We start from the raw sequence: 23,870 nt of genomic DNA, 5'->3' as shown, positions 1-23,870 counted from the left end.
TCTCAGCTGAAGATCTGTTAAATGATTTGTGTGTGTTATGCAGCTTCAGCATCAGGTTTTGCTCCAACTTGTGAAATCAACCTTTCACTGAGTAACCTGATCTTCCTCCTGGTGACTTTTTTTTTTATATTAAAAAAAAAAAACACACTTAAAATGGCATGCACTTCTTTTAATAAGAAAGTATAATATTCACTCAAAAGTGAATGCTCTCCAACAGTACTTTTCTGGTCAAAATGTGATAGGCGCTTAGGTTTGTTTAGGGCTTTGAAGCTCGCCTCCTGGTTGTTGACAAAGAGCAGACGGTGTTGAATTTAGAGCTATCTGAATTTTTAAAGGAAGTTTCATATTTAAGAAACCAATTGTCTGCACCTCTGGTCTGACAGTTGCATATTTGACCACGAATAGCTGGTGTTCTTGCTCACGAGCAGGATAACGGCATCATGCTGTGGGCAGCGAACTGCAGGCAGATGTACACACCAGGAGCAACGTGCAGGTAACCTGTCTGTTCTTCTGGAGGCTGATCTCTGCTCCCTTGGGCATCCTTGCACTGCTAAAGCTGCCTTCCACTTTCTGAATGAGGAGAACGGAGTATTGCCATAGACTGATAGTATATACGCAGGTAAGAAGTAAATGTTGTTTGGTACAGTTGCTTTTCTACCAGTCTTCACCCCAAAAGCCTGAAATGGCTGTTCCCATTTAATTTATATGGTTAGGTAAAGTAAGAGTGAAATTCAAGTCAGAAATGGTCACAACAAATGAGAAACATAATACAGTTCAAAAACATTGGATCAGTAAGCTTTTTACTGGAGTAGGATGGATATCAGTAATAATGATGTGATTTATGTGTATTTCTCACTGTAGCAGTGTTTAGGAATACCAAAGTTTGAATGGAGGAGGCTGTATGATGTTAAAGTTAAAAGTTCATACAGCTGCACCCTTAGAAATCTTTAAGGTACGTAGTTCAGGAATGGCTTGTAAGCAAACTCTTGAGTATGTATTAATTCATCAAAAGAAGTTTATATTCATAACGCTTTCATTTTAAATAGGTGAATAAAAGTCAGCATAATACTTGCACATATTATTTGTTTCACTGTCATGCAGGACATAGACAACCTGAATTTCTAAGTGCAGAATGGCAAAAGCCATTAAATGGCTTTGTCTGAAGCCAGTTATTGTGTCCCTCTCCTGCAACTCCACACTAGGGAGATTTGGGACTGCTACCTGTAAAAGAGTCGCTGAACTGGCCAGGATGTCACCTTAAAGCACTAGGCTATGAGCAACTCAGAAGCTCCTTTAAATGTTTTTAGTGTAGGCATAGCAACTTTCGGTAGATTGATATAATGAGTGTTTGGGTGTGTTCATCTGAATTTCAAAGTGCTGTAATTCCTGCACAGCCTTACATCTGCTGTTTGTCTCAAGCATCTGTGGGAATTAGAATTATGTAAATGTGAAATAGGCGAGATTGATCCAAAATAACAAACTTTCTCATTACAAATCATTTGACACTTCAAAGCCAGCAATGTGAAGTATGCGGTGATGCTGAGTGTCTGTTTTTTTAGTCATCTTTTAGACAAATGGGTTAGTTAATAGTAAGTATATCTAGCAGCTATTTTAGTACAAAATACTTAGTCTGAAAGGCTAGCACAATGTACTGTCACTCAAGATCTTGAACTGAAATTTTATCAAGTTATCAAATGGAGATTGTCTAGGTGTGTTAGACTTCTCTCATTGTACATTCTTCCTGCCAGACATTTCCTTAAAAATGTAGATGTTACTCTACATGTCACGCTTTCTCCTATTACTGTTCCAGTGACAGGAGTTCATTATTTGTCAGAAAATTCATAGCTGCTGGTACAGACTGATCCTGCTTGGACAAGAGCTGCAGGGCTCATGCTCACCTGGCAAAGGATTAGTCTTCTTTCCTCTACCACAAGAGCCTACTACAGAAAACAGTCAAAGTAAAGCTGTGACCAGAGGCTTTTTCCTGCCCACTGATGCATCTTAAAAGGTCTGGAGGCTTTGTTGCAGTACCCTGGTGTGGACACTTATTACTGTGTACTGCTGGGTAAAGTGCAGCTATTTGCTGAGCTGCAGAAGTTGCAGAGACAGGAGTACAGGATGCAAAAAGTAGGCAGATAAAACACTTCTCTTTATTTGGCCCTGCAGCAGTCAGTACCAGAATGTGTGCATTTTGGTGACTGCGTCGTAGTAAAGCTGTTGGAAAAAATTGGAGGGAGATGATGATTGAAAAATGCGACATGCGGGCGTGGGACTGGCTTGTTGAGAGAATTGCTGGGTACAGGAGCAAAAGTCGTAATCCACAGGGCTTATTCTAGTGAAGAAATGCTTTTGGAAAAAACAGTACTTGGAATCAGAAGTTCTAAAAAAAAATCAAACCTGAAATAAGACACAAGGTTAGAACAGGATTTAGTTCTTAGAACCACTTGCCAGAAGAAGTAGCAGCATTTCTTCGTGCCAAAAACCCATAATCAGTCGGGGTAAGTTACTGGGGCCTGTCACAAATAACCAGGTAAGATTCAAAGCTCTGTGCTATACAGAGGTCACAGAAGATGCTCTCATGCGAAGGTTTGACTATGTACAGCAAGGAGTACTGTGTTTACTTTGCAGACAAACTTTTCTGGCTTGTCTGTTGAATCTGTGGTTTGGCCGTCGCCTTGCTTCTTTCAAACAACTAGTTCTGCAGCTGGCTTTTGAGTGGGACATTCCATCAATTACTGTGTTTATTTTTTCTGTAGTGATGTTAATGCGCAGCATTATAACACTTAATAGTAGCTTAATGAACTTCAGACAGCATTATTTTATGAGCAGAGAGTAAGGAGGCCTCTTAATGTTAATTTGCCTTGTTTTTAAATGAACTTCATTAACTGTGATGTTGCTGTTTTGTTACCACCTATAGCATTGTTCATTATTTTTCTCCCTTCTATCTCAATGTCATTTTTACATAGTCTGAATTTACTTTGAAGGATCGGTTCTTGTAACTAGCAGACTTACTGGGGGCGAGAGAACAGGGACAAAGGAGCGGAGACCGTGATCAATTCATCTTACTGCCATCAAAGCCTATTGTGCTGTCCCATTTTATCCCTGAAATTCACTTTTTCTTTCCACACACGTTTCCAAGTAGGCAGCACCACTGTGGGCTGTTCTAGTCTCCCTACTTCTGATGGCTGACATGGTTTTCACTGATTCCCTGTTGCAGAAATACACTAACCTCCTTCTTCCCCAGATGGTCCTTGTTGTCTGCCTTTGTAGCTGTTTGCCTTCTTCCCAAGTTGTGCAACAGTAATCGTGGCATCTAGGTAATCCCTGGACTTGCTCTGTACTCATCACAGAGGAAAATTTAACAAAGTAGTGTACAAATATGGAAGACTAATGCAACCATTTTGTTTGTAACTGTTCAACTGGATAGGCTGGAGCGATGGGCTGAGGTCAACTGTATGAAGTTCAACAAGGCCAAGTGCCGGGTCCTGCACCTGGGGCGCAACAACCCCAAGCAGAGCTACAGGCTGGGAGATGAGTGGCTGGAAAGCTGCCTGGCCGAGAGGGACCTGGGAGTATTGGTTGATAGTCGGCTGAATGTGAGCCAGCAGTGTGCCCAGGTGGCCAAGAAGGCCAACAGCATCCTGGCCTGTATAAGAAGCAGTGTGGCCAGCAGGTCTAGGGAAGTGATTGTGCTCTTGTACTCGGCTCTGGTGAGGCCGCACCTCGAGTACTGTGTTCAGTTTTGGGCCCCTCGCTACAGGAAGGACATGGACGTGCTCGAGCGAGTCCAGAGAAGGGCGACCAAGCTGGTGAGGGGTCTGGAGAACAAGTCTTACGAGGAGCGGCTGAGGGAGCTGGGCTTGTTCAGCCTGGAGAAGAGGAGGCTCAGGGGCGACCTTATCGCTCTCTACAGGTACCTTAAAGGAGGCTGTAGAGAGGTGGGGGTTGGTCTGTTCTCCTACGTGCCTGGTGACAGGACGAGGGGGAATGGGCGAAAGTTGCGACAGGGGAGTTTTAGGTTGGATGTTAGGAAGTACTTCTTTACCGAAAGGGTTATTAAGCATTGGAACGGGCTGCCCAGGGAGGTGGTGGAGTCACCATCCCTGGAGGTCTTTAAAAGACGTTTAGATGTAGAGCTTAGCGATATGGTTTAGTGGAGTACTTAGTGTTAGGTCGGAGGTTGGACTCGATGATCTTGAGGTCTCTTCCAACCTAGAAATCTGTGATACTGTGATTATTTGACTTGTATCTGTTTCATAGCTAACTGCATCCTCAATTCTAAGGGAGGTTAGGTTGCAAGTTGGGGCTTTGTAGTTCAGTGTGTGAGCAGTCACTGAAAGGTTAACGCAGCTTTTTTAAAGCTGTTGTTTTAGAGGGATCCAAGTGTTTAATGTACTTCGTACACACATAGTTTAAATGAATGTTTACTGTACTACTGGATGCTTAAGTGCATCAGCAAAAAATTAATATAAGAATGGTGCTCTTATGCATGTAGTATCTGTAGTCAATCTTATTAACGCTTGGCATCAAGCCCCTGATAGCTTGAGGCATCCTGGCCTGTTTTCAACTTTGCATTGATGCTAGCAAGCAATTAAAAAAACAATTTGCATGTTCAAAAAATGTAAAAACATTATCATATGATATTATGATTCACCTGTCTTATACAAATAGCCTATTTAATAACTGTTGTTGGCTTTTTTACACTAAGTTAAACTTCCTTTCTACAAAATGCTACCTTTTTCTACCTGAATCAAGTCTTTTTTTTTTCAATCTTGTCATAAGCCTAACTCTTTAGGTGAATTGTCTTATTTTGAGGGACAGTTTGTAGGGCGATTTGAGAACATAAAGTATTGTTTATTATAAATTAGTACTTTCTGTTTGGTTTTGAGCCTTGTGAAATGACCATATGTTTTTTTCTCTTTTTTTTCCAAAACCTATAAATGTTCATGTGAATTATAAGAGACTTTATCACACATTTTTCCTGACAGTTTTCTGGACTTGTGGCTGGAGATTAAATAAAATAAATGACTTCATCTCATGCATGGAGCGGAGACCAGTGGAGATAAATAACTGTTGACCTGAGTGCTCCAAATCTTAAAATGTATTAAATAAACTAAAACCCTTATATAAACACTACAGAACCTTTGAGCAAAAGCTGTCTTGCTACCAGAGAAATGTTTTTCTTTTTTAAATCTGTTTTTGGCGTAAGAACAGCTGCAAAGTTGATGTTTTGAGATATTTGGTGCTGAAATGTATGAGTAGTTTTCTTGGCAAACTTGAAGCCGTGCATCTAGATCTGAAACTATTGAAGAGTTTGGTTTTTATACTTGGGAGTGAGTTTATCAAAACAGTCTTACATATTGGAGAGAAAATCATTGCTGGCTTCTCAAAAAATTGTAGGGAAGTTCAGAATTTTACTTGCTATGAAACAAACGTTGCTATCTTTTAGTTATGACTGTGAAACTAATGTATAACTTGTAATTTAATTATAAAGCTTTAATGTGCTCAGTGTGTGGTTACAATGTAAAGATGGTTCACTTCTATGAGGATAAACAAGTTCCCATTCTAAAAAATGGGTGAAGGTTTCTGCATCTGGGCTGATCTTTAAATAGAAAGTAAGAGCTTTCTAAAGACATCCCAGGGGAGCTCCTGCATTGCCATGCTTGAAGAGGTCACTTTTGTGTCAGTAAAAGACTCCTGGATGGAGTGATTGCTGTTGAACTTTGTCTTACTTTGACTACTGAGATGCAGTTAGTTCACCGTAAGGTGAATAAAGTTTGCTTAAGGTCTTCTGGAGTAAAGGAATTTTGCTCAAATACTAGAGCACGTTGTTAGCAGTTGCACAAATCCTGCAGAAGAGGAACAGGTTTGATAGGCTTTCATTATTCTTAGCACGACTGCTTTTTTGTATGTACTTAATTCCTCTAAGTATGTGTAACTACTGTTTTATTTCCAATTTATTACTGAATTCTAATTCACTATAGGACTTTTAACGTTACAAACCTTATTTAGGTTTAAATTGAAAGTAGTCCACACTTCACTATGTGGTTACTAGTTTCTTACTTGGTTCACAACTTTGTTATAGACATATAGCTGTTTTTAATTTCAAATTTATGTGAAGTGAAAATAGCCACCGGTTAAAAACAAATTATCCTACTACCTTTTGTACGCACCGTTTCACTTCACATCTGTTATTCTTCATATACCGTTCACTGTATTTTTGTGAATCACTTTTTTCTAGTACAGCCATGTGAATTCATGAAACTGAGCCCGCTTTCATGTTCCACTTAGTTCTGATGCCTGAAACTGGTGTTGAAATTGGTGATTATTTTCCATCCCAAGGCAGTTACTCAATGATTTCTTGAACTTGTGGAGCCTGGCTTCCTGCAGGTTTGTCCTCCAGCTGATGTGAGCTTAATTCTAAACACCCCCTCCATGGAGAAAAAGCTTCAGTAGATGCTTCCAGTGGTGGCCGTTTGATATCCACTAACTAACGAGTGTTTGCTGCAGCCTGTCCCTCCGGACAGGGCAGGTGTTGGAGTCTCCTGAAAGTAGGGCACTGCTCAGCAGAGAAACGAGGAGTGAGAAGCTCCAAGCTGAACCCAGATCATCTCCTGCTTGCGGTGATCGGAGCCCAAGATGTGCTCCAAGGAGGGGACGTGCACATACATGCTTGGGATGTTCTTACAAAGGAAAAGAAAATAGAAATGCAATGTAGGGCTGTAGCTTTTATGTTGGCCAGGGGTATAGGTAGTAATAATCAGAGTAAAGGACTCCTCGTTCTTCAGAGTGTTTTATACCTTAATTATTGGAGTTCTGTGCAGCATCATAGGGCTGGTAGCCTCCCTCCCTGTAGGCACTTGCAACTTAAAAAAGCAGTGATGTTTCAAAAGCTATATGTATGTAAATGGAGCAGAGCACAGGATGATGGGTAGATGTACTCACCTGTACGCGACGTGGGACGCAAGGAGTTCTCCAAAGAGTGTGGTACTGCCTGGCGTGGAAGAGCTGTGCTGTTTCTAATGAAGTCAAATGCTCTTGATACTCATTCCTTCCATTTCCTTAGTCCTAGCTAATGAAATACACTGTGGGGAAGCATGAAGAGTAGGCACAACCAAAACAGGGAATTGTGATCAGATTAGAAATAACGAAAGAAAGCAAAACCCAAAAACACAGGTCACAAGAGCATGTGCAGGTTTTTCCGAAGGTTTATTGCGCGATTGTATCTTAGTATTTCCTTCTATCAATCTGCATGATTAAGGCTTAACTACTTGTTATCAGCTGCATGAGCTGTTTCTTTCCCTACAGATGGACTTCTTAATGCCTTTTTGAGATTGTTCCCTAACTTTCTATTTAGTCAGCAGAGAAGAAAAATCTGTTTATTGGTGCAATTCAAATGTGATTGTAGTTCTGAAAGGAAATCTTTTAATTAAAAATGTTCTCCTCTGTTTTCTGGATACATACTGTCTATTTAATGGAGATGACTGCCAAGCTTTGACTTCTTTTGGCAAACACAAGTCTAATTAGCATTTCTGTACCAAATAGAACCTTTTTATTTTGAATTTGCAAAAGGAATGTAGGAATTCTTCTTGCTTACAAGGGATTTTTTTTTCTGCCTCAGCAGCAACTACAGTCTTTTCGTCTCATAGCTGAGGATTGCCATACTAACACCTCATGGATAAATGCATTCAGTTGGGATTCTCTCACTAGCTCATTGACCTAAAATGCTGCCCATATGCTTCTTAAAAAAATAAAACTTGTTTTTTTGATGAAGCTTAAGCTACGAAAGGCTAACAGATCAGTGATTTATTAACAAACCAGTGATTTATCATCTGCATAGCATATCCAGATCTTTTTTTTTAAAAAAAAAAAAAAAGTAGATGAAAATGTTTTTGTTTTAGTGTAAAATCCAATGCTGCTCATTAAGGGGATGCATATAGCACAAATAAGTGTGGGGAGGTGTATGAAGATGTTATTTTTAACTTGAGTTGTCTTTCCATTCAGAGTTGTATGGAAAAATATGTAGACAAGATAATGAATGTGGTGGCATCACATATCAAATTACTTACACAGATGAGTTACATGGGCAAGAGGTTTTTAGGTGGTCATATTATCAGGCATGGGAACAATGCACTTTTTTAACCTGAGAATATAATTGGAAGTGCTTCGAACTATCAAAAAGCAAAATGATATTTTTTTATGGAGTCAACTGCCATTCTTCCAGTTGATTTGAGAAGGCATTGATTTAAAAAAAAAAAAAAAAGGTTAAGGGGGTAGGAGGTTCAGTATTTGTCTAATTTTAATTTAATTCTGTAAACTTGCAACTAGTTGGGGTCTGACTTCAGTCTGACATACCTGGATCTGATAGCACTAGAGCTGTGTGATACCCTTTATTCTTCTGATGATACAGTGCTGTCATCATATATTTTGTAAAATCTAGTTGCATGTGAGATACCCTTAATATTTTGTTTTTTAAAGTCATGTGAGAGAAAAACCTTAGGAAAAGTTTATTTTTAACCACTTATGTTGTGATTTAGCAATACATGGAGCATGTCTACACTTCTCTAAATAAGCATTCTGACAAACCTAGTGCAATGTGGTATGTTTTCCTAATAATAGGGGTTATTTAAAGGGAAAAATTGGCTAATGAAAAGCAAAATGGGAATGTGGTAAGTTTGCTGCTGCTTCTGTTTCTTTATCTTTGTCATGGGAAGGTCTTAGACTAAGTATTTTCAGCTGTCCTAACAGCTGAAAATGCCACCTATTTGAGTGGTTTAGTTCACTGCAACTCCTACAATGTTTGTCACTTAACATTTCAGTTGTATAATTTTCAGAACTTTGCTGTGAAGTCTACATAAAAATGAACTTATTCAAAATTGAAGTGTGTGCTAATCAAATATTTTAGTACTGGATTACTGTTTGTGTATTGAATTACGGTATCCCACAGTGTATTTTCTGCAGCAAAGTATGAACTGTCACAGCATGATGTGTTTGTGCAGCTCGGAAATAACTTCTGGCGGTGCCAATTCAGAATGGCTCTCGTTCACATTATTTGGAAACATCTATGTTTTTTTTAAAGAAAAAATATATGGGAAAAAATATTTGATAACCTGGGAGATCTGTACTTTTTTAGGGAAGTATTGTCCTAGAAAAGAGGTCTCTAGAACAATGTCTTTTGTATCTCTGTCTTTTGGTTCTGTTGCATGGACTGCTGTGTAAAGTATCAGTACAATTTAACAAGCCCTACTTTCCTTTTGCTTTGCTTTTGAAGGACTTAGTAAATATTGAGATGTTTTTGACTGCTAAAGAAGTGGAAGAGTCATTGGAAAGACAAGAGACTATGACTTGCTTGGCTTGGTGTCACGATAACAAATCCAGGCTCAGGAAAATGAAGGTATGAAAATGTAGTGTTGTTAATGTTTTGCTTAAGTAGTGGTTTTCTAAACTACTTGGATATTTGATGCGGTCAATTTGGTTTAAATTATAGGTCTTGAATGAGGCCTTGTATAAAAGTAAGGACAGTAAGTACAAAATCCATCTTTTAAGGTGTAGGTTACTGGCGCTAAACTAGCTCACTTGAATGCCAAACCTGAAAGCAAATGTGCTTAGTATCTTGATGCATGTGAGCCTGTGTGTGTATAGGTCTTCTTGCATCCTGCTGAGAACACAATTCCTAGCTTATATATGAAGGTATTTTAAGAGTGAGATGAATCGGTAAACATATGTCCTGAAGCTTATCACTGAAAGAAATCTAATACAGATTTGTCTTAGTATTTTTGAAGTGTATACATTAAAAAAAAAAACCACACACACACACACAACGCCTTGAGTAAAGAAATAACCTGTAAGAAATTGAAGTTTCTTGAAAAATAGAAGTCTAATCAAGGAGTAAGTGCACTATGTTGTCTGCCGTTGAATACTGTGACCTGAACGTGCTGTATATTCATCCCTGCAGCAGGTTTAAATTTCCTTATCCCTTAAATTCTGCATTTTACAATATCCTGTAATCGTTTATGGGGCTTGCAGAAATCTGTTTTATAACTATATTAACCAAAACCCCTGCCTCCTTCAGAGATGTCTTTTTTTAAAACTAAGTGCTTTCTTTAACCAAAAATGTTTAAGTGCAGTTAAAGGTAAGCAAAGAGTGACGTTCTGTGTCACTCAGGGGTGTCAAAATGAGAATGAACTGAAGATGGGACACGAAAGGAAAACGGCCAGTGATTACTCTAAAGAAAGTGATGAACTTGTTATGGAAACCATTAAAGGAAAACCAGAATTGGTATGTAAACACTATTGCATAATTATGCTGCTGGGGAAAAAAAATAAATTATAATCTTAATATGCTAAGCAATATAAGAAATAAAAATCTGAATGTCCTATTTTTTCATCACCAATCTTCAACAAACAAGGAAGGAAAAATCTTCCCCATCCCTCTTCTTGGAAAAAAAAATAATATATATTTCTGCAAGCCCTACTCTTAGATATTTAAAAATCTAAGGCTGTGAGAGATCAGAGTTGGAAGAAAAGAAGTCCCTATGCTTCTTTCTGAAACACAGACATTTCTTCTGTTTCTGGTTGCTTAGCTACTCATCAGTGTCAATGTTCTAAAACCCAAGCCACCATCTAAAAGTGAGCAAAATCAAAAAATCAAACGATGTTGGCCTGGGAAAGCATGTAGTTCTGTAGTCTTTACAGATGTGAGCCATCTGAACTCTTGTGAATAGCTTCTGTGGAATTGTTTGAAGGTATGAAAAGCTGAAATACGTGCATCATCTGACTGTTCAGGACTCTTTTCTTTCAGTTACACTTGTCTACAGAACTGATAGAGCCATTGACTTGTGGCTTACTTGAAGATTTATTAAAAACAAACAAAAAAAGACTGAAGATTGTTTCTTAGGCTGTGGGTTTTTTGCTGCTGAAATAATTAAAGGAAATATCAAGCCCTAGGATTTGGTATTAAAACCATTTGAAAGTTTGATTAATTTTATTAATAGAAACAAACTTAGCTAAAATTCTAAATGAGGCTTTTGTGTGGATCTCAACAAAAGGGAATTTTAATGTAATTCTGTTTGAAAATTCCAAGTAAAGTAGAGAAGAAATTTTTATTCTTTGCTAAATGTACATACAAGTAGAGAAAAACGTGTAAATGGAAAATAATTCTTCTGTTCCTTAAACAACTATATTTTAACGAGTAACAATGCATCACTTACATTCAAATGGCTACGTTTCTGATCTTAAAACAAATCACTGAAATATGTGCCTTAGTCACCCCAGGCAGTTAGCTGATACAAATTTGGAGTTGCTCAAATTCCTCATGAAGTCACTGAGGAATTTTGATATTATTGTGCTGACGGACAATAAACAGAAGGCAACTATTCATTACAAGCATGGGGGAAGAGAAAATACACTTGGCAAATGGGGCACGGTAGCTCAAGGAGTAAAGTTGCTTTTCAAGATTCAAAGGACTTTAGGTTTTGGTTGTGTTCTTAAGGTAATAAAACAGTTGGCTGTGTCCCTATAAAGAAGCATAGTGACTTGTTCTTTTAAGGGGGGCGGGTGGGGAGAATCTGTTTAATTCCATATATTCAAAGTTTTTTATAGATTTTGTGAACTGGTGATGGAATTTGATTTAAAGGGACACGGTCAACTTCATTAGGCTTCAAATTTTACCCTTGTCCCAAAACAGGTAAATGGCACTTGGTTTTCTTGTTTGAAACTTGTCTTCAGCATGGCTTTTAGATGTTTGACAGCAGCAGCAGGATAGAAGTTTGAAGAAAGGGAGGGGGAGAGATGATCGCAGTAAGCTAAACTCCGTGCTGCTTTTTATTAGTAGAAGGGGTTCAAAGACTTGTTTCTTCGTTGCAGTCTTCTGGGCAGACCTCTCTTGTTTAAATTATCACATAGCCCCAGACTTCTGTTCAGTCTGCTACTTTAGACTGTAAGATAGCACTAAGAAACTAGCCGCCTGTTATTCTCACTTGCATCCCAGATAATGATGGTTTCAATCATTAGGAAGAAGTTTATCCCTGCTAAGTACTGAAATTTTGAAGGAGGCAGGAGGAGTTTTGTTTGCTTTTAGGGAATTCTGTGCTGATGTCTTGTCCACAAATCAGCATTTCAACTATTTCATGAATGCCTAAAAGCAAGGAAAAAAGGTTGCATGTTATTAACACTTTGTTGTGCACACATAGTATTTAACATACTGTGCAGTGCAGTTGTGGCACCGTCTAAGACCCTGTCTTGTCTTTAATCTCAGAGTTGTCTGGAGTTCAGCCTAAGGATTCAGGAGTTCATTGAACTCATTCGACAGAACAAGAGACTGGATGCTGTGAGGTATGAAATTAGGATGCTTACCAAACAAATTTCTTAATAAGATGGTATAAGATGGTATAATATTTCATTAGTAACATGTGATTATTACTGCAATACCCAGAAGCCCCACTGCTGCAAAGGATCTTGCTAGCACTGTTGTGATCAGGTTTTGCATTTAAGTTGGGGTTGAATTTTTTGAAGGTGGAATGACACCGTACCTTTTTAACAACGTACTGTTGTCATTTAAACTCTGCATCTTTTTTACTCCTCAATCAAGGGCTAGGAAGCTATCTGTTTATAAAACAACTGTGTATGCTGGTGATGTGTAATGAACATATTTACCTTAAACTCATTTTCAAGAGGTACAGCTAGCTTCTTATAGGAATTCATTGCAATTTTATCATAAAAATACTAAAATTTTATCATAAAAATACTAAAAGGTTAATGACATGCCTATCTCATACTTAACGTTTCATACAACTCTGTACTGTTATGTGAGGATAACAAGCTATGTTATCCTCTCCCACTCCCTTCCCTTAGTCCCGAATAAAGGAACAAACTCAATATCCTTTTTTAGCTCTTTTGAACTTATTCAGTGTTAGGACTTTGAGAACAAGACAACAACACTGCCCAAGGTGATGTGAATGAGTCAGAGAACTAGTTAGACGTAATCACAATCTGACTTCAACCATTAAGATGATCTTCCTGGCAATTTCAGCACATAAGGCAATTTATGCTTTTAAGTTATTGCTAAACCCTAAAAATCAGGACCACTAACACCCCAGGATAACGCAGGAAACCAGTTCTGCTGAAATGAGTGGAAGTTTGGTAGTGGGACTATAAAATGTGTTGATAATTCTTAAAAGCAGTGATCTTGCCAGCACCATAAAATATGATGCAGGTGGCAGAGCTACTGGAGCTTAGACACAGACAAAGGGGGAAAAGGAAGTCACAGCAGGTTCTGGTTTATAAGAACTTTTAAACCTAGGGTGAAATGACAAGTTTTAATGGCCAGACTTGATGCTTTAATGCATCAGGATGATAACACTGTTGTACCTGAACATTTCCATGAAGTTTGATGTTAAGGGATTTGCAAATCTTACTGCCTTTAAAGCTGTGCTAGAAATGGAAGCCGGCAGGAGGCTTGTATTTTGTGGAAAAGCTCCTTTTTGGTCAGAAGAGTGCAGAGCTATAGGAAACGTATCAAGTATCATAACATAACCATAGACTGAAAGCGTTCTAGCTCAGTTGTCTGCTTTAGATGGAGAAATTCCCCTGCACGGTGAACCAGATGACTTTGTTTTAATAAAATGGGTGAGAGAATCTTAGTTTAAAAATGAAAAAAGGAAAACGCAGTACAACTTTGAGAGGTCAGTCTAATGCTAACACCTACACCAAAATGACTTGCCTTTTATTTTTAAGGGGTTATTACGGATTGTTACTTCTAATTTTGTTCATACCTCGTGTTTGCTTTCAGCTACCTCACATCATTACTACTTTGCCCTACTTGCACCTAAACGATCATTGTTTTGGTCGCACCCAAACGTGCAATCTGATAAAACTGCAGCTAATTTTAGCATGTTAATAATTTGGAGGGGAGGACCTACGTGCTGTCACTTAGAGGTGTGCGCATACCCTTTGGTAGAGCTCTCGATCCTAAGGAATTAAGTCAGGTACAGATGAAAAGGGTGAGAGACTCAACTGCTTGGTCTGTTTTCTGAAGCCTATTGTGCTCTTTATCCAGTGAATACTGTGCGTCTGTGCCTTTAGCTTTACTCTCTTTTTGCCTCTTTGCCAAATGTGCAGTCATGCATCTTAACAATAAATAGTCCATGCTCTAAAAACTGTTTTCTTTGAGCTGCGACTTCCTTATGTAGCTTGGAAACCAGAGCTGAAATAAGGAGATGGGCTGAGAATTAGGACAAAGAATTAAGGTCATTCCGTATTATATGTTTACTGAAAATTTGTTTCCTTCTGTTTCTTTTTCCTTATAGAAATAGTAAAAATTTGCTAGTTGTCACCCTCAGCATTTTAGGACCCATTGCTCTTGACATGGGATAATTTGTACTAGCATAGGCTTTTATTGTTTTATGGCTCCTCCTCTTTACCTTTGGGGCTTTCTTTCCAAATGTCTATTAAAACATATCTAGGTCCTCCTGAGATTTAAAACCTACAGGTCCTACCTACATTGCAAATAAATCTCCATATATTGTGTCAGTAGGGATAAGGCACATATATTCCACACATCTATTGAAATTCAGGGTCCCTGTATATTTTGTACTTGGCAGTTATAACTTACCAGTGGTAATAATGCTGCTTTAACTTTTTAACTTCTCATAAATGTAAAAGGAGCTGCTGAAGGCCTTCTCAGTTCACTCTTTAACAGGATAAGTTTTGATAATTTTGTACTTTGAGTTCAGCTTCTCAATGCTGTCCTTTTAAAGAACATGGCTAAAAAACGTTAGCTTTTGCCATTACGTTCTACTTTGTTTCAAAATAAACGCCTAACGAGTAAGGCAATATATATTTTAGAAAGGGGTAGCATAAATCTTGCTGCTTATAGCAAACTGTTGCAACTGGTGTTTTTATTAGCCTGCTTCTGTTAAGTGCCTGCAGCGGGATTCTTTCAGTATTGTGTCCGAGGTGCAATAAATAGGTCAGGCATCCATTAGAAAGCAGAGAAAGAGGCTGTTTACCAAGTAGTTTCCTGTATGAGTGGAACTCGGGAGAGCTGACATTTTGTTGAAACGCAGCTGGTGTTTAAATAAGTTTGAAAGCTTTGCTTACTGCCTGCTGAGAACCTCTGAAGTGGCATCCTGCTTTTAGGATAAAATGGATGTGAGCCTTAAAAATATATGTTTTATATAATAAGTGTTTGAATTTCTGTAGCTTTTTAGAATATATGTACAAACCGACCTTGCTCTAAGGTAGCTTAGCAGAGTGGTCTTGAGAGAGTTTGTTTTGCGAATGTACAAAAACTACTACTTTAATACAAAGAGTAAATCACTTCTGCTTAAGTACATCACAAAGTTTTTTGTAGCCTCGTATGATCAGCCTTTAACTCCTACGGTCTCTCCAAGTTTTTGGAAAGCTCGTACATATTGCGGTAGCAGCGGATGGCTGATGATGCTAATTGCACGCTTTCAGGGCTGTCACTAACCTCAGGTGGGAAAATCTGAGAGCATTCTGCTACTTTCCTTTCATGGGAGGCTAGAGATGCACATTCTTAGCCAAGGCTTAACAAAACATCCTGCACTCTTTTTCTTAGGACATAAAGGAGAAAAGTAGTAATAATAATAAGAAAAAAAAGCTGGTGATGTACAGAGAAGGAGAAAACGGCCACAGTCTATTAAATTTCAGTCTACTTACCTCGTGCAAGAGTGTATATACACAGTTTGTTCCTTCATCTCCATCTCCTTGAAAGGAGAGGGGATGGGGTTTGAACAGTTGCATAAAAATAATTACCAATTAAAAAATACTTTTGAGTGCTTTGATTATAAATTTTGCTAGTAGTCACGATGGTCTCTGAGATATGGGCGTTCAGGCGTGGGTCAAAAAGACTGAGCAGAAAGAACAAGTCCTTCCTTGAAAACACCCTATGTTTGTGTTCAGTTATTGATTCTTCCTGATAAATACTTTAATTCAAGTATTCAGGCATCTAGAGATGCTCACACATTCCATAGCTTAAAAGCTTTTTAAAAATCACTGGACACTTACAAGACAGACTATAAGTCTTAGTCTTCATAAATACCCTTTCCTTTTTGGATTTGTCAAGTACACCATTAGCTGTTTCTCCAGCCCAAGGAGGCGTTGCAATTTCAAACAAACAGAAGACGACTTTGTCTCTGCAGAGTTTACAGAATCGCTCTGGGATTTGAGGAAAGGAAAAAACTTCCTGCCTATTACTTTGATCTGTCACAAGAATTCAGTTAGTGGTTTCAAAGATGGTCCACTGATAATCATTAAAAAAAAAAAAAAGTAGCCCACTGCTGTAGCTATACTGACTAATATGTGCTAGTGGTGCTAAAATCATTGTAAATAAGTATTCTGAGGTTCATATACACGTCCAAGAGCATAACATTTGGATAAGGATAGAGAAGAGAAGAACAGCAGAATGAAAAGGGAAGGGGTAAAGAATGGCACGAGAGCAAATAAGGCGTTATTTAAACATTCTGCAGTCACAAGTACTCATAGTACTGCTTCTTGCTTCCCAATGTTTTAAAAAAAAAAAAGCGTTGTGAATTAACAAACTTGCTTCTCTTTCTAAAGGCTATCTTATTTCACTTGTACTTCTGTTTGCTGGCAGTCAGAGGATAAAGTCAGTCCAGACATCAGCATCTCAAGCCTTATGGGAAGACTTCCTTGTTTTCTTAAGGGGCAGAGACAGGAGGGAAAGTCAGGAGGTGAAAACTAACAGAAGGTCACTTTAGAAAACCTAATTCCTTCTGGCTGAACCCCAGAAGGCCTCCACACCGCAATTTGTTCAGTATTTTTCAAACGATTGAAGTGTTGGGTTGCTGAGCACTTCTCACTTGAAAGGCTAGCACCCATGTAGTGGGGTTTTTTATACACGCAGCAAAATATTTATTCTAGCCCTTCTTGAACACGTGCGTTGTGTGGCCAGTTTTTGCGTGTTGCAGCTCAGAGTCCTCCTGGAAAAGGGGGATATGAGAGCAAATTGTCGAGGCCTGACAGGGAGGAGGACCGCAGTGCTAACAAGGATGGTGCAAAGCCAAAGTACCGCTTCTGTTTAACATCACGGAACACAAGTGCACGGTGATCATTTTAAGATGACTTTTCTTCTCCCTCATGAGTGTGCACACAAAAATTCAGTTCAGCTGGTAGGGCTGAATTTTTGCTTTCCCTGAGCTTTCTTTAAATGGCTCTCGCTTTCATCTGCAGGGCTGCACAAACGCTTTAGCTCTCTTCCAGCGTGTTCACCCTGCCTCGGCTCTGCTCTCAAGCCACGGATTTTGTACTTCTGCTCTCATACCAGTAATCACCTGGGGAGCAATATTTACATTCCTGAATTGCTCACCCAGAATAGGAAGCTGAGTGGAAACAGTCTGTCCTGCATAACTTCCCCTGCTTCCTGCCTTGGGTGGGAGAGGAAGTAGGAGCTCTGAAACACTGCTGAAGAGCCTGTTCTCGTGGTATTGGTGACCCAGTCACAGCGAGTGGAAGACAGCTCTTTAAGTTCTATCTAGATCTTTCTTTTTTTAAACTCAGCCCATGAATTGGACAATTAAGGAACACCATATGCTTCTAAAACAATTTGTACTTTTCTAAAAGATCTTAAAAGATTTTTTAACAAGTTTAGAAGGAACAAACACTCACCAGAGTGCTTCAGAGATGACTTTGTGGCTTCCCTGTAATACAAACTAGGGAGAAATACAGCACAGAGAAGACTTTTCTGCACTTAGGCAATGCCAGAAATTCAATACAGAGCTGATTCTGTACTCAGGCTACTATGCAACGTCTGCGCAGCACTGAAAACAGGCTTTTGGCAGAAAAGCTGAACTAATCATCCAGTTTAAAGGCTGGAGGGTTCTCCCACGGACTTAAACTTCAACTTGAAAGTTGATGATGTTAAAAAGACTTCATAAGGAAGTTACCATACAGCATTTAGAGTAGTCAGCCTTATCTGATAATTCTCTAGTTTCTTGGTATTAGTGTTGTAGAATACCTGATTTTTTTTGCTTGAAAGATATTGATAGTAATTCTGTCACTTCCTTCAAATATCCAAGTTTTCAGTCTTGTGAATCTCTTAAGAACAAGTTCACACTGATTATAGGTTACGCTTGCATTTCCCAGGCAAAAAGTAAGAAGCTGCTACTAAGAAGCTTATTTTGTTGCATTACCCTACAATTTCTAGTGGTCTGTACAGAAAGTGACACTGCCTTCTAGCCTGTACCAAAAAATCACTTACTCAAAAGCAAGCATTCTCCCAAATGTCAGTATAAACAAGATAAAATCAGAAGTGTTTAAAATTTTTACTGGTTTGTAATACCTGGTTATCAGACCACATTCCTTTTCGCAAGTGTTTGCAAAAGGAGTGTGATGCATTGAGCTTGCATAAATGGAGACATTTCTTCTAATGGTCACGGACACGTCATTCTGGGTGTAGGTGAGGTTAGACTTCGTGCTACAGGAGAAAGTTCTGGTTTCTAAAAAAATTACAGTACAAAATTGCTTATGTCATTCTTGCATTCCCATTTGTAGGACATTTTTAAAGCCCTTAAGTGCACCGTGTTTTTGATTTTGTGTATTGGGAGTAGAATCTAGAGTTTTTCTCTGAACTCTAACTTAACTATATTAATTTACTTGATTTAGAAGCAAACGTATCTAAAAGGTCTAAATTCTGTATTTCAGACATGCAAGGAAGCATTTCAGTCAGGCTGAGGGAAGCCAGCTGGATGAGGTTCGACAAGTGATGGGAATGTTGGCCTTTCCTTCAGACACTCATATCTCCCCCTATAAGGTAATATTATGCTTGAAATTCACTGATAGAGCGGAATAATAATACATACTTGTAATTCTTTCCTCACAGGAGAATGCAGTGATAATCTGTATATAAAATAGGTTTTTTAGTTCTTCTTTTTAAAATCTGTCTTTATAGTCCTTAATTTTAATACCAATGCTTGCCTTTATATTAATACAGATAGTACTTGTATAGTTGCAGTTGGATCTTAATAATAACACAATCTCAGCACTAAAGATTGGGGACCGGAAACATGACATGCAAATCTACAGCAAGAGACAGAAGATGGGGAAGTAAAAGGAAAAAAGATATTAGGCTGTAGCCTTAATACACTAGCAGTAGTTCTTTATTGAACTCAAATTAATGTTCTTGTGGTTGGCATGAAGAAGGATCATTTGGATGATCTGAAAAGAGTGTTTCTAATGCTTAAAGGGGTTCATTTATTTGAGTTATACAAATTAATATAGGTATTAGTGGTAATAACTACATCTGAATTTGAATTAAATGAAATTCATAGGCAGTTACTGTTCTTACAGATAGCAAGTTTATTCTGTGATCGTGCTAATTCTCTTCAATTTCTTTTAATGTTGTATTGGAGGCAGAAGGTAGGCAAGAGTAGAGCTGGCAATGCAAGACAAGAATCCTGTGAAGTGCCATCCCAATATGTGGCAATGTCAATATAAACGTGTTTTTTAAACAATTGATGCTGAAATCAATGGTTTAAAAACAAACAGAATTAAGGTCAATTTCTTTGCTAATCCTGGAGTCCCAGAAGGATTCTGGTATTTTGTATTCTACATATGATCACAGAATCACTGAATCGTCTAGGTTGGAAGAGACCTCCACGATCACCCAGTCCAACCTCTGACCAAACACTAACAAGTCCTCCACTAAACCGTATCACTAAGCTCTACATCTAAACGTCTTTTAAAGACCTCCAGGGATGGTGACTCAACCACTTCCCCAGGCAGCCCATTCCAATGCCTAACAACCCTTTCAGTAAAGAAGTTCTTCCTAATATCCAACCTAAACCTCCCCTGGCGCAACTTTAGCCCATTCCCCCTCATCCTGATAAAAGAACATAGATGATGTAAAAGACTGGATGTAAGGCAGCTTTTATTGCTTTGCTAGTTAAAGAAATAGGCAGGAAATAACCAGCACTTGAAGCAGAATAGAGGATTTCAGATGGAGTGTTTCAGTGAGAGAGAGCAACAAAAAAAACTAGTATTGTTTCACATACAGCCATCCTTTTGGAACAAATTTCCTACTATTCTTTATGAATCTGATGTAAAAATTCTAGTTCATGTAAGTTATGGTTTTGGTCCTCTAATAATTACCTAGATAAAACAGAATCAGTCTAAGCTTGTTTGGAGATACTTTTAGCATGTTGACTGCGAGTTGTGTGCGTAAATGGCTCCTTAAAATAGCTTTAAGTAGAATTACTTTTAAATCAATGAAAAGACATCTCTAACGAATTGATTTTTGTTAACCCAGGGGAAGAAGGTTCTTTACAACCAATTAAATGAACTTTCTCCAGCTTGTTGTCCTGTCTTTTAGTACTTGAGGAAAACTTGTAGAAAGATGGACATTTTAGTGTTGTGGAAAAACAAGCTAGTTTCTTTTGATATTTTGTGAACACGCTTGTGTGGCTCTGGCTAGAATTATTCCATCTGGGCATTTAGTGACTGCTTTTGTGTCCGATCACCTACGCTCTCAGTCATAGGATTTTCTTGATCATTTGTGGTACTTTTGCTCTTAATTAGGGATCTAATTTAGACTCTTCTCAGAAATTGCCTTAAGGTCAGAACAAAAGCTAGAACTCTGGGAACATTCCGGTCCTAGATGGGGCATTTGATAGAGCAAACAGTTATGCAGTCTGGTGGCAGAAATAATGCTTCTTGCTTTACTAAGTGCATACACATTTCTTGCCTTAACTCTTGCCTACATCTGTATGAGTTCTCAGCCTCAGTTTTACTTGTAGATTTGGAGCATTTAGAGCCAGGCAAATATTTCCTTACAGATTCTACAGGATTCTTTCCTTCCCCATGCATTTACATCTGAATGTTCTTCTGCTGCTTGCTCGTGTCATGTCACCTCTTCCTTTGTGCTGTTTTTCTTTTTTCACTGTAGACCCACAGTTGGTCCAACTGTTTCTGAGAGACATTTTCCTTCTATCTCTCATCTACTATTCCTGGTGGTTTTGCATCTTCGGTGTAGTTCCACTCTCCAAATGCTCGTCAGAAAAACAAACCAGGACTGGTTTGAGCTGCATCTGTTCTCTACCTTTTTTTAAACTGGGAACATCTTTAGATAAAAATAAAACCCCAAAAATGTCAACTTTGCAGATCCTGTCTCCAGTCCAATAGTCATTTTGCCTCTGTTCATGGAGACACAATTTCATTCTGTATTAACACTTAAAAGTTATATGTAAACCAGTTCTCCACACTATTCAGGTAGCTCTGTTCTTAGTTACAGAAGGGATGGAGAAATTTCTGTGCTTAGGTCATTCCAAGTCCACTCTAGCACTTACCTAAAAGCTGGCCTTTTGCAGTTCTGCAACATATTTCCTAAGTTTCTTTCAAATGTAGTTCTTTTAACATGTAACTTTAAAATAACAATGAAAGACTTATTCATAAAATACCTTTTTATTTATATATATATTATATATATATATAATTTCATGCCAGTCTGATCTTTCTAGGGTGGGGGAATTCAAGAGTACAGGTTACAAGAGAAGGTGGTGCTGGAGTCCATCCTTCTTCAGTCTCTTTTCTTGCATGAGCAGCAAACTAAGGAGAGGTAGAGAGGGCTGAGGTGGTACAGAGTGAAGCGTGAAGACTGATGTCTGCATCACAGTGATGTCACTGCCTAGTGACTTTTGGTATAACGTGTTTTGAATTCGCTGCTGCTTTCTCTGTGTGTTGTCTGTCATTAAGTCTTCAAATAACTTTCTTTAAAAACATGCTTAATAAACTAAAAATACTGTTTCTTCTAGCTGCCTCCAAGTGTAGAATGTGCAGTTGATAATATTGAGCTTATTTCTAAGAGTGGTCAGCACTGCCATTTCTCATAACAAAAACTGCAGGTTATGGATATGAAGGAGGAAAGGAGAAGGTCTTTACCTGTATATAGGAAATATCACAAGTATATCTTCAGTCTGCACTTCCTACGTGACTCTGTGGGCTTTTTTTTGTTTTTGTTTTGTTTTGTTTGTTTTTTAAATATAAGTTACATTAGCTACCATTCCCCGTTCTTTAGGGTAATTCTCAGTATTACAATATGTATTAATTCTGTCCTTAAATGCATAGCATCCTCTAACCTGGAGTTGTGCCAGCTCTTCGATTTAAAACCCTTCTTCCCCTCAGAAGTGATATGAAGTTCTGTAAATATATATATATATATATATGTATATGTGTGTGTGTATATATATATAGTACATCACAAAGAGGTATCAGTAGAATTAGCCTGAGTTGAGGTAAAAAATAAGAAAGCTTCTAATTATTCAACAGATGTTTGCCCAGTATGATGTTGGTGCAGAGGCTGTAGAACAAACATCCGCATGCTAATGTTGCTTCATAAGTAGACTGGCGTTCTAGAAAGGAAAAAAGAAAAGCCTTACTGGGATTTACGTACCTTAATTAGAGCACTGGATAGATGGGGAAGTGGGGGAGGGTGGATATAACACTTAAATCTGCAATTAGATCGCTTTTGATAGAGCAAAGAGCATAGGTACAGAACGCTTATCGCAGAATCATTTAATTTAAACATAGTTGTGTTTGCTGTAAAAGCTAAAGCATTTTCCTTGAGCTAAGATCTGATGGCATTAGAAGCTCGTGCATAAATATGAAAAGTAAGTTTGGAGGTGGAATATCAGTCATCTATTTTATGTAATAATCGATTTAAATTTCTAAAAGTTATTGTTAAAAGGTCCTTTCTAAACAAGTACCCTCATGCTGTGCATTAACGTGTATACTTTTAGTTCGTAATGGATTCAGTCTAGTGAGTTCTGTACAATTTACCCCTTTCAGGACAACAAGATTAAAAACAACTTATAGCTGTGGTGTATTTTTAACAGGATCTCTTGGACCCTGCTCGATGGAGAATGCTGATCCAGCAGTTTAGATATGATAACTACAGACTACATCAGCTGGGAAACAATTCTGTTTTTACTATAACACTCCAGGCAGGCCTTTCAGCTATAAAAACACCGTATCCTTTAATGCACATACTGCCGGCAAGCACAGAAATGGTTTTCCTTCTACAAATGCTTTTCAGAGAACTCAAAGGGGAAATCTGGCATTTAAATATTTTTATTCATGAGTTTAAGTGAAGTATGAATTGGCCTCTATTAAATTAAGGGCAGATGGTAATAAATGGCCTTACAGGTTAAAGAAAGGGGGTAGTGGAGGTGGGAAAAAAAAATTAAGTGCAATCTATGCTGTTTTCATACTAGGCCATCTTTCCATCTGTCCTAAGATAATATACTTGCAAAGGTTGGTGAGCTGGATCAGAACTATGATTTCTTAAAAATACTTACAAATTTATCCTGTTTGGTTTTGATATGAATATTCAAATATATCCTGCATCCTTGGAAACTGAGGTTTCCTACACACTCTGGTGTATTAGAGAAGTACTGATGCTACTGACATGCTTTGGAGTGGGAAGTTAACCTGTGGAGTGTGGCTGGTACTTTTTGCGCTCTCTTGTTTTTTTGAAACCAAGCACTTGATTTTTATATGTATATATTAAACTTGAATAGTTAAGTACATTCTATAACCTATGTTATATTGCACAATTTACTGCCTTTCTAATGTATTTAATTGAACTAATTCATGTTGCATTCTTTGGTTGTGCCTTAACTTGCTGTTAAATAGACAGTGTTATAAAGAGGACGGGAGTTCAAAAAACCCAGACTGCCCTGTGTGTAGCAAATCCCTGAACAAGCTGGCTCAGCCTCTGCCTATGGCACATTGTGCCAACTCCCGACTAGTCTGCAAGATTTCGGGGGATGTAATGAATGAAAATAATCCTCCTATGATGTTACCAAATGGATATGTCTATGGATACAATGTAAGTG

General features: G+C 38.3%; 1 protein-coding gene across 7 annotated transcripts in view; it reads left to right on the top strand.

The window, feature by feature from the left end:
* Window positions 1-23,870, top strand: part of MAEA (macrophage erythroblast attacher, E3 ubiquitin ligase) — a 51,236-nt gene that overhangs the window by 25,747 nt on the left and 1,619 nt on the right. For 3 of the 7 annotated variants that reach the window (XM_080590281.1, XM_080590279.1, XM_080590284.1), the window contains exons 4-9: window positions 9,272-9,394; window positions 10,166-10,279; window positions 12,257-12,333; window positions 18,685-18,793; window positions 22,869-23,002; window positions 23,668-23,863. In XM_080590281.1, coding sequence (XP_080446407.1) covers window positions 9,272-9,394; window positions 10,166-10,279; window positions 12,257-12,333; window positions 18,685-18,793; window positions 22,869-23,002; window positions 23,668-23,863 — 753 coding nt within the window. The remainder of the gene's footprint in view (window positions 1-9,271; window positions 9,395-10,165; window positions 10,280-12,256; window positions 12,334-18,684; window positions 18,794-22,868; window positions 23,003-23,667; window positions 23,864-23,870) is intronic. The other 4 variants (XM_080590282.1, XM_080590280.1, XM_080590285.1 and 1 more) reach the window with 2 other exon arrangements.

The sequence above is a fragment of the Anser brachyrhynchus genome (assembly GCF_964034855.1).
Source record: "Anser brachyrhynchus genome assembly, chromosome: 4".
Lineage (NCBI taxonomy): Eukaryota > Metazoa > Chordata > Aves > Anseriformes > Anatidae > Anser > Anser brachyrhynchus.
The sequence above is the reverse complement of the archived record's forward strand: the minus strand, read 5'-3'. Positions and strand labels throughout refer to the sequence as shown.